The sequence below is a fragment of the Vigna radiata genome, chromosome 5 (genome assembly GCF_000741045.1).
Source record: "Vigna radiata var. radiata cultivar VC1973A chromosome 5, Vradiata_ver6, whole genome shotgun sequence".
Classification (NCBI taxonomy): domain Eukaryota; kingdom Viridiplantae; phylum Streptophyta; class Magnoliopsida; order Fabales; family Fabaceae; genus Vigna; species Vigna radiata.
The window spans coordinates 4,832,452-4,843,721 of NC_028355.1; the positions used below are offsets into that span (position 1 = coordinate 4,832,452).

Sequence of the window (11,270 nt, forward strand, 5' to 3'; positions counted from 1 at the left end):
GAAGTTATAACAATTTCACTTTTAGTGATAAGTAAAGAATTAGAGAAAAAAAAATCGTAGTTATTCTTCTATTTTTAGAAGGCTTTGTATTGTAAAAACTTTATTTCCAATTTCAATTTATGTTCTCACTTTCTCATACATCGATTATTCAATCTTATTATGTTGGATATGTGACTGCAAAATTGGCAAGAACCTTGTGAAAAGAAAAAAAAAAATTGTTTATTCATTGTTTGCATTTGATCAAATGTGATGTTTAGGATGATGCTGTTGAACATAAATGTAATTTGAGTCTGTTCAGTAGTTATTTCCAATAATTATTTCAAACTTATTCAATACTTAGTTTATTTACATTAAGCTATAGGTTGAATAAAGAAAAATAAATTTTATGATGAAAATTCTTTAAAAACATATTCTTAGGAAATATATATCGAGTTTATATTTTTGAAATCAAGTATAAGTTGAAGTCCAAGTTATGTATAAATGGACAAAAATAAAAATATATAACAAATCAATTATTTTAAATTTTGAATTTTGAGTTGAAAGTAATATAATGATTTCTGTAATAGTTTTTTCTTTCCTTTAGGAATAAATCTGCATTCAATAACACCATAAACAATAGACCATAATCAAATAAATAATATTTGACACTTTATTTTGGACATTGGTAGAAAAGCTAAAACACTGATAAGGGAATTGAAAGATGACTTTTTTAATTGTATAATGTGAAGAATTGCACTTTCATATGATTTTTTTTTTAAAACATATTACTATATGGTTTTTCACAATTCTTCATCAAATTGCTTAAATAATATTTTAATTTTCGCAGAAAAAAAAAATATATTAATTTTCACTAAATTGATTATAATAGTAAATCAAGTTTTTCAAGGATTAAAGTTGTAATATTAAGAGTTCTTTAAATTTTAAGAAAACTATATATGAAATGAATAATATATCATTTAAAAACATAGAGAGAAAAGAGAATTATATAAATACTTATATTGATTCACTCTATTATAAGAATTCCAATTCATTGTTTAATCAAATTGATTAGAATAATCTATTATATTTTCAATTTTCGCAAAAACTCAAGAAACAAGACAATAATACAGACAATCTTAAACCTTACAAGACCCTTTAAAAAATTGTATCATTAACAACCTAAGTAAAATTCAAATATACCAAATAATTTGTTTTTTTTTTTTAAATAATCTAGACAAGTTGTATCACAAGATGAAAAGAAAAGATACATAAATGATCAAAACGTAATTTGTTTAATCAATGATCTAAATTCATCGATTCAATAAAGTAACTCCAATAAGTGTTTCTAGCTTGTAAAACTTATCTTAATGTCGAAAAAAGATTTAACATTTTTTTCCAAAGATATATAAAGTTGTGAGCTTTAATAGAATAAAATGTATTTTATTAAAATAGTAATGTATGCCTTGTTGATGTTTAATCCATTAAAACATATTCTAGTATATTAAAATATTATTTTTAATGAGTTAAAATTGCTAGATCATAAAATCTAATATGTTTAAGTAACTTTAATGAATTAATTTTTATTTTTAATCAATTAAACTATTCTTCCTTACAAATCCAACAGTTCTAAGAACAATTTAACATATTAAAATATTTTTTAATATGTTAAGAAAAAAAAAAGGGTACAAAATGTAAGTGAATTAGAAAAAACAAAGCTATAAAAACCTCACATATTAATTGCAGTGTAGGATGACATTTACGAGGTACAGAATGAAATACTGGGTAAATTGTTTATGATAAAATGTAATAAAAACCGATCCGGTTATCAAACCGGTGGAGATAATGCGTTGAAGGATCAGTGATCAAAGTGAGGATCAGGTATATACCAAAACATAAATGCAAATATTATATAAAAATGTCACATATTTAAATTGTCGTGGGCTTGAGGAATCATCTCTTAAACCATTTCATCTTCGGACGTATCAATTGAGATGTCTAATAGGGAATTATTTTTTGCTCGACTTCAAGCTGTTACAAATGTCAATAGCCATTATTTTGATGCCATCGACTTCAGAAACAAGAATAGTAAACAATTTAATTGTCATCCGATACAAAAAAAATTAACAAGGTTGAAAATAATTTCATATTTCCTATAAAACTGGTGAATACAAAAACCCTCTTCAGCAAGAAAATTGGTACAAAGAATGAGCACTTGCATGTAAGCTACAAAATATAAACAGTGAGGGAGAAGCGTAATTAGTGTCCTAGAATCATCCACTTAAAACTACGTGAATAGAGTTACAACGTCTCTACGATAACCTCTTACAATCAAAATCCTTGGTACATTCTCCAGCAACAGATCCATGTACTCCATATAGAAGTATGCTGGGTGACTCAGTGGAGGTGGAGGAAGACTTACCAATACAACAGCAGCCATTCTTGAATATCTCAGAATTATTGAATTGAGCTTTAGCGTTGTGTAAAGAAACTTCTCCACCTGCTTCTCGTTCACAACCACAGGCTTACCATCTGCCATTAGAGGAGTACCTTCTTTCTGTGATCTCACCTTCATCTGGGTTAAGTAATCATCAATTCTCTGCTGAGCACTAGTAAATGCTTCTGACGACTCATCTTGTGGAGACCCACCACCCCCATCCACCTGTGCATCCCATTTCATTGTTATGACAAAAACTTCCGCTTGCATCCGAAGATCATAAAGGAATTTTTTCACATCAGCTTTCAGTCCCTCTGCATCTCCATCGTCTTCTGCGATACAAAAGACCTGAATCTTGCAATTCTCAAAGCTCGCCTTGGTAAGAAGGAGCTGAGAGAGAAGCAGCATGAGACCACCATCTCTTACAATCCAGTACAAATCAATCGTACCATACTGCCTCTGGTACTCGTTCGGCCATTCATCAAGACCCTTAACTATAACCACAGCTTTGTTTGCAACAATACAATCATTGATTATCCCAACGAAGGTGGCAGGGATTTCTGTCAAGTTTTCCCTTCGCCAGATTTCTGGGTAACGCATCACCACAATGTTTGGCTTGAGATTGCCCAGGCCCATTGTCTGAATAATGCCACGGAAGCCTTCAGACATGTTCGGGGCTACAACAATCTCAGCCACACCTTCACAATTTTTGTAATCAATGTAGGTGCTAAGTTGTTTACAAGCAGTTTTGGCATCTTCAGCACGTTCATGGTAATCACCATCTAGTATAGAGACAAATATGGACATTCCTCGACCTTTCTTCTTCATGCAGTTCGCAAAATCTGCAAGTTTGGGATGACAGGGAACGTTTTCTGGCAGTTTGCCCCAGGGTCGGCAAAATATTAGTGGAATTGGATACCAATTCTTTGGGTGCACTTGACTTGCTACAAAAATAAGTGGAAATAAGTTGCTAGGGAACCCTAAATATACAATAACAATACATTAACAGAAAAAAAATATATGAACGGTATAATGCTATAATAAAGCTCTTTCTATTCGTATAAAAACATTTATTTGACCCTTTTAAGCAAAAACCGTTCAACAATTTTTAATTTTATCATATGAATAATCAGATTCTTACTCTGAATGGTAATGATATTAAAAACTGCAGACGATAAATTAGATCATTAGACATACTCGCAATATAAGAGAAAGTAAAAGTCATCCAAGTTTTAACTTAGAAATGCTATGAATGAAATTTATAATCAAGCAAACTGTGGCGAGTAAAGGCTTAATTTCCAAAACATTTATCAAAATGAATATTTATTGTAAAGAGACGAGCCAAATTATGTCAATAATTTATGTTCATCATTATCTTGCAATGTCTATGATAAATATTAATTTTTTTCATAAAAAATACTTCTAAATGATTATCTTTCTTTCCTCTTCCCTTGGGGTTGACAAGGCATTTGATAAGAAAAGTTAATTGGACAAAGGGATGAATAATCAATTTGTTACAATAATAAAAAGGTCCTAATTATGATGAAGCTCAAATTCAAACGAAGTTTACTTCTATAAAATAGAATTTATTCACATCCTGTACATAAAAACCCCCACCAAAAGAATCAAGAGAAATCTAAACCCATGATAAATGCAGATTGTATCATTAATAATTCAGAGATAAGAAGCCAGAATGTTTTAAACTCTCAAACTGCAGATAATTCTAAAAAGTCTTTTCATGGGGAGTAAAATTGTTTTTCTTAACAATGAAAATATCATTATTTCCAAGCCTAATCATCAAATATTAAGAGCATTTCTATACAATATAATTAATATATAAAAACAAACAGAAACTTGGTATAAGTTGTTCCACAGTGTGAAACTCAGTCAAAATCCTTTTAATTCAATTTGAAATCATTCAGACTGAAATTAAGGGGGATCAGGCTGCACTAGTAACTGGGAGAAAGGAGATGAAAAATCTAAGCCAATTAAAATAATAACTTTTCCAAGATAACACGAATGAGACATCATCAAAACGAACACCTTTTGGGGGTTAGGGAACTTTTGAAAGGAGAATAAACTAGTGGATCAACAAAATCTATGTCGAGTGCTTGACCATTCAATCATACATAGATGACAAATTCAACATTGTCATTCTTTTCTGTATTGTATCACCTACTTGAGGAAAGCATATAATTGAGTTTTGAATGATACATACCTCCAAGGGACCGAAGGCTACGAAGTGCTAGTTGGAAATAGGCACTTTTGAAACCATCACCCCAGTCCCCAGCTTTTCCTTTAATGCTCACGTACTTATATATGAGGCTTGCAAGGGCCAAAGATACCACAGTGAATGACCAAGAGATTAGGAACATGATCACTGCAAAGCGAAAAGTTAATGATCAAAATCAAGTTTCAAGATGAACACTTTTGAAGCAGCAATACTATAATAGTACGGACCTAATGAATAATAGCAAACTGTTTATAGATTCTCAATACTTCATTCCTCAGACTCACCCAAATGATAAATTTAGTATTTGAGAAAAAATTGGAGTATTTTAATCCATATCCATGTCTATTTGTTATGTTTACATAAAGAAATTTCAATCATCCTACATGTATACTTCACACACCAGATAGTAGAATAGACCAAATCTAAAACAGAGATTTGAATCAATTGGAAAAACAAAGGGAGACAACAAACCTATGCATAGTAATGCTCCCACAAGGGACATACTCCAATGGTGAAATTTCCACCGAGGACGCCAACTAGGGGCATCTAGTAGATCAAGAAGGAAGCAGGATAAGTTGACACCAGTGTAACATAGAAGGAAAAACATAGTTACAGTTGGAGTGATGAGATCCAGATTCCCAATAATGACACATCCTATACACAAGAAAGCAGTAAAAAGGGTAGCAACATGTGGTTCACCGCCATCTGCAGCTTTAAAGTAATTCAAAATAGGTAAAATATCATCATTGGCTATCGCTGCAAGCAGACGTGGGGCACCAGTCAGGCTCTGAAGAGCAGCACCCATAGTCGAAAGAATAATTCCAATTTTAATTAATGAAGGAAAAGGCCAGGCAACTGTAGCTGTGAGTAGCCTGCACAAAAGCTCAAAATCAGACTTCAAACCAGTGAATAGAAATTCTAAATGACAAAGAGAGATATAATATTCCTAATATATCCATATCTCCATAATTTATTTTGAAACAAAATCCTAATATTCCTGATTAATCCACACCCTCCTCCCAAAGAAAAAAAGAAACAGTGAATGTTCAACGTCGGATCAGGATCAGATACATATTAATGCGGGATAAAATACTTTGAAATACAAACAAAATGGTAAAAGGATGAAAAGGGGATTTATTTGGTGCAACATTTAGATAGAATAGGCATTTTGAGCTAATCCCTTTATCTTGTTTTCATTTTCCTTTTTCTCTTGTTATGTGGAAGCCTGATCTTGCTATTCATTTTTTCTCAGGTTCCTCAATAAATTCACTTTAAAAAGGAGAACTTGAATTGCATTACCATTTGCTGATCATTTACATCAGCCAGTACAAACTATATATAGACATTGAAATGGATGCTAACCTATCTACTTTTTGCTACAAATCCGTACATAAGGTAAGTGGGAAATTATGGATGTAACTCCTAATTAAATAAATAAGAAAATAAACTGTACATGACTGCACAATACAACAATTTTTTCTTTATATCAAGAAATACTAAACGAACCAAAATTACCTGTCAGTTAAAAGCTTCTCTCTGCTGGCAACAGAGCCAAACAGCACCAAAGAAATAAAATACAGACAAGTAGTTGCAAGAGTTGCTGCTAAAGTTCCAACAGGAATTGATCGCTGAGTATCTTTCAGAGAGGATGATCGGTTAGAACCCGCCATTATTCCCGTCACAGCAGGGAAAAAGAGGCCTACCAATGAACTGGGAGAAAAAGAAAATCAGAATTGAAAAATATCAGAAATATAAAGTAGCAAATTTTTCGCATGATTGGTCCGTAAGGGACCTGCTGTAATTTTTGTGGTTTTAATTATACAAAAAAAAAGAGAGGCTATTTTAAGGTGATGAAACTCTTTCCCCAACTCTTTCAACAAGGTTGCCAAACTTGGCCCTCTAGGAGAACTCACAGCCCTATTATGCAAATGGAACTCTTGAGAGTTTCCATGCTTCCAAAATATTGCTTAAAAAACATATCATTGTACAGTCTTGTCAATAGCAAATAGTGCAAAATCACAGAAAAGCTGAAATTCTGCTATATCATATAGTGTTGCGAGTAAACATTGAAGCCACATCTGAAATAACATTTATATATTTTATAAAAAATAAAAATAAGGTATACGCCAATAGAAGTAAGCTGTTTAAGCATGAACATGATATTAGCTCGGAGTCAGAATGGTGAAAAAAAGAATGCTCATAGTTAAAGAAGTCTCCCTGCACTTCATATATATCTAACTAATCCCACCCATCCAGATCTAAATCCTCTTATAATTTATCAGTCACAAAGGAAATCTATTATGCTGCCACAAGTCACTAATTTGATATTCCTGATTCTGTCACTGACACATTTCTCTACTTTCCATCCCCTTCATTACGGAGTAGACCTTAGTTAGTAGGCGGTCCATCACAGATCCTATAATTGTAATTAGGCAACTATAACAACATTCATGATAGGTCGACAATAACAAATATTTTTAACTGTCTAACACTCTTGTCAACTCAGCATAAAATCCAAGAATAACTCTTGGTCCTGGAAGTAACATGTTCAAATCCTACAAAACAGCTTCTCTTACGGGGTTTGAGGTTGTATACATCTAAGTTTTCCCAAACTCGAGTTAGGAACATTGTGCACTACGTTGATCAAGCAAAGGAATTCAAAAAACAAGTTAAAAGATGAAATAAACCACCTTTAAAAAACTTCGCTACCAAAATTGAAATGTTTTAATAAAAGGTTAATGATATCATTTTCAAATCCAAAAGGTAGAACTTACACGAACTAAATGGAAGAACACAAATATCGTATGCAGCCATTACATATGCAGATTTAGTCTAACTAAACTCGTTATCATAGTCGCTCCAATTCACCATATAGAGCTTGGTCAATTGTTAAAAGCAGAAAAACATTGTTCACAAATTATTTACGGACAAAGTAAAACCCAAAGTCCGCGGATATTTGTTTAGGCTATTCATGTCATAGTGAAAGTTTAAATGGCAGCATAGAACGGTATGTGGTTAAATGAGAAAAGGCTGGGAAATCTTACTTGAAATCCCAGGTTACCGAGCCATCAGTTTGTGGAATTCCAGCATTATTAGTCTTTTGATAATCTGAACTCCAATTTTCTCTAAATGTCTGTGAATTCAGCCCAGTAATTCCCTCTGCATTAAATAAGGGGGAAATAAAGTTAATTAAATCAGTATAAATAAATATGAAATACAAAAAAGATGGAAGAATGAAAGGAGAGAAATCCTCAACATCACACCAAGGAGTAATAGCAATGGAAGCGAGAGCTGTTTCCCTAATAATTGTCTAGATATGATTCTTTTTTGTGTTTTTGCTAACATTTCTCTTATCAATAATTTCAAACTGTAAATTATACCCTTTCTCTCTTCTCTAAATTTTGTTTATCTGCTTCCGAAAAGCAAAAGGTAATTCTAAACAAACAACATTATTTTCTTCAGATTTGAACTTCCAAATACACTTTATAGGCTTTGATAGGGTCAAGTTTGGGAAGCTTTTGGTCCAAACCATATGAATTCAGATGATTTTTCTGTGAATTTTTTATGTTAAACCATCTTGATTAGGATGGGGTTGTCCAGGTCAGGTCACTGGGCACACGAAAATTAAATAATCATTCCAAAAATCACACATAATCAGAAGAGAAAAACCATGACTTTAAACAAACACTATCAGGTCACCATTCTTTATCACAACACCCAAATCAAATCTTCAAGAAGTTGACTTGGTTTCAGTTCCTCAGGTTAACCAATAGTTAAGCACATCCCTACATTTGACATGAAAAGGCTGATGATTTGAGAGTAAATTAGAAACCTCAGGTTAACCAATAGTTAAGGACTGCAAAGACAACACAACATAAAGGGTTCAAATTACACATCCTCATTGACAGAAAATGTGCAGAACCATTCAAAGAAATAAGAGACTAAAACGCAGTAGTTTCTCCATCAATAAAAATAGTTCCTTTAAAATGGAAGTTCAAAGACTATTTGGTTTGGTAACACTTAAATTTAGAGAAATATTTCTTTAATGAAAAGCTCTTTCATAAATCTGGCCAACAAGAATAATTTGTCCAAAATAAAATAACCAAAGCACATGCGTAAACTGAGAACCTTGGGTTAGGTATGTTGTGATTATAAATAATTTAAAACTTTATAATTAGATTTCGTTGTGTACCTTACGAAATTAGACGGTCTTATTAATATATATTGTAATCCGTACACTGTATTAACTATCTATGTGTATGCACAATTTAATAATTTGTCAAAAATAAAAAAACTAAAGCACACACGTAAAGTGAGAACCTAGAGTTAGGTATGTTGTGATTATTAATAATTTAAAACTTTATAATTAGTATTTGTTCTGTGCACCTTTGGAAATTAAGACGGTCTTATTAATGTATTTTGTAATCCGTAATTATCATTCGTTCTGTGTACCTTAGGAAATTAAGATGGTCTTATTAATATATTTTGTAATCTATACACTGTATTAACTATCTATGTGTATGCACAATCTAACTAAGTCTGCATTAGGCACTCCGGTATATTCACTAAAAATTAGTTTTCCCTTTTAGATTTAGATTTGGATTACATAAAATGTCTCCAGATCCATTAAACTGAAATTAGAAGTGTTTCAAGTTCCTATTCTGGAATATTTAGTTATGCCTATGAAATATCATCACTGCTCTTCATGTTCCTTTCATTTCACCCATTTGATAACAGCTTCTTATGTGTAAAGAGGCACATAGTCTTACCCTAACAAGAAATTAAATGACGCAAAAGGCCCAAAATTTATGTTTCACATTCCTGAAAATCAACCGAAGTGTCACTGAATTGAGAAGGTGTCTATACAAAAACAGTCTACATGTAAGCCAAGCCTAGGAGGAAGCTAAAATATGGCTTCCTTTAACAGGAAACTGATTGCAAAAAGAAATGGAAATTGGGAAAAGGGGACAGAACAGAAAAACAAACCTGTGGGATGGTCCTTCCTTGCCACAAAAATTCCCAAAAATATGCAGATGACTGAAAATAAAACAGGTATGAGAAAAGCAGGTGCAACCCGATTTATCATCTTCACACCTCCAAATACAATAAAGCATAACAAAATAGTCACAACAATCCCATATATTTGCAAGTCATGAGAACTTGGACTCTCTATTGGTTGTGTAACTGCAGTCCCGTTAACATGTGTGGCAGCCTCTGCACTTGCAATACAAATAAATATATAATTATATAACATTAATAACAACAATAATAAATCATTACATAATCAAATTGCTTGATTCAAACATAATGATTAAACAATACAACAATAAAGCATAACCCTAAACAATAATAAATCATTACACCTTACCAACTCATATAAACTCATACGAAGTGAATTATAAATCAAAAACAAGCCTAAAAAACTAATTTGTAAGATAAGATTTACACCTACTTATATATTTTAAATTGGTTTTATCTTTAAACAATGTGGGATTTCTAACTCACACTTCTCATGGCGATATATATATATCTCAAGCGTAGAACTAGATATTTGAGGTTAGTCTAATAGTGGATCAATAGCAAGTGACACAATAAACCCAATAAACAACAAACCTTATTAGGATAAGCTCTAAATGGCCATGATATCATTTTAGAAAATAGATTCTAAGTCTAACTCAATTCTACAAAATCAGTTTATAATGTGAGATTTGCACTCATTTATATAGTGTAAATTGATCTTCTCTAGTCAATGTGAGATCTCCAACATAAATCTCAACATCATAAAAATGAAAAAGACATTATTGAATGCAAAACAGTGTAATAATACACCAATAAAAAAAAATACTGCCTTGTTTTTGTCAATCTAAAAAAAGAATAGTGACTCTTCCTTTCCCCTTCTTCATGGTAAAAAATGCAAAGGATCCCAAATTATAGTCACCATGGAAAAATGTGATGACAAAATCAATCATAGTTGAATGGCCTTTAAGCACAACTTCTTTGCACTGCATGATTTGATTATTCCAATCTACTATCTAGTTCTATTATAACGAATTTAGAAAAATAGAAACATTTCCAATAGCTATTGAAATCTTTATGGTCTTTCTGACATGTAATAAACAACAACTAGTAAAGTACACACACACACACATATATATATATACACAGAGAGAGAGAGAGAGAGAGAGAGAGAGAGAGAGAGTGGAGGGATCAAATTACCCAAAGTAACTCTAAAACATCTCTATCATTCAATTCCTTTTAATCTAAGGGTCTGAGTGTTGATGTTGGGCGTGGCCAATCCACTCTAGGCTATATTTATGTTTAATAGCTGATCAATAGGATAAGGTGTTTTCAGCTATAAAAAGTTTAAAGCTATACCTTGAAATCCCAGCACTAAGATTAGTTACTCAATAAAATGCTTAGGCTAAAACAAAATAAAAGGTGAAGATGAAGATAAAGAGTAACGTTTACATAGTTANCTTCGGAACAACTCAATCCCTTTTCATATTGTAATCAATAAAAGTTCTCTTTTTGTATCCCATATATATGTTAGCACAATTATAAAATTCTACAATTCCAGTATGCCAATTTCAACAAAATTAGGAAAAAAAATTAACACTACATTGA

The 11,270-nt window shown here is 31.9% G+C and overlaps 1 protein-coding gene across 1 annotated transcript in view; it reads right to left on the minus strand.

The window, feature by feature from the left end:
- Positions 1–2,099: 2,099 nt before the first annotated feature.
- LOC106762089 (cation-chloride cotransporter 1) overlaps positions 2,100–11,270 on the minus strand; it is a gene marked incomplete in the record, with an annotated part of 15,204 nt that continues 6,033 nt past the window's right edge. The window contains 6 exon segments of the mRNA XM_014645797.2: positions 2,100–3,357; positions 4,632–4,793; positions 5,118–5,518; positions 6,162–6,356; positions 7,691–7,805; positions 9,633–9,860. Of these exon segments, the coding sequence (XP_014501283.1) occupies positions 2,264–3,357; positions 4,632–4,793; positions 5,118–5,518; positions 6,162–6,356; positions 7,691–7,805; positions 9,633–9,860 (2,195 nt within the window).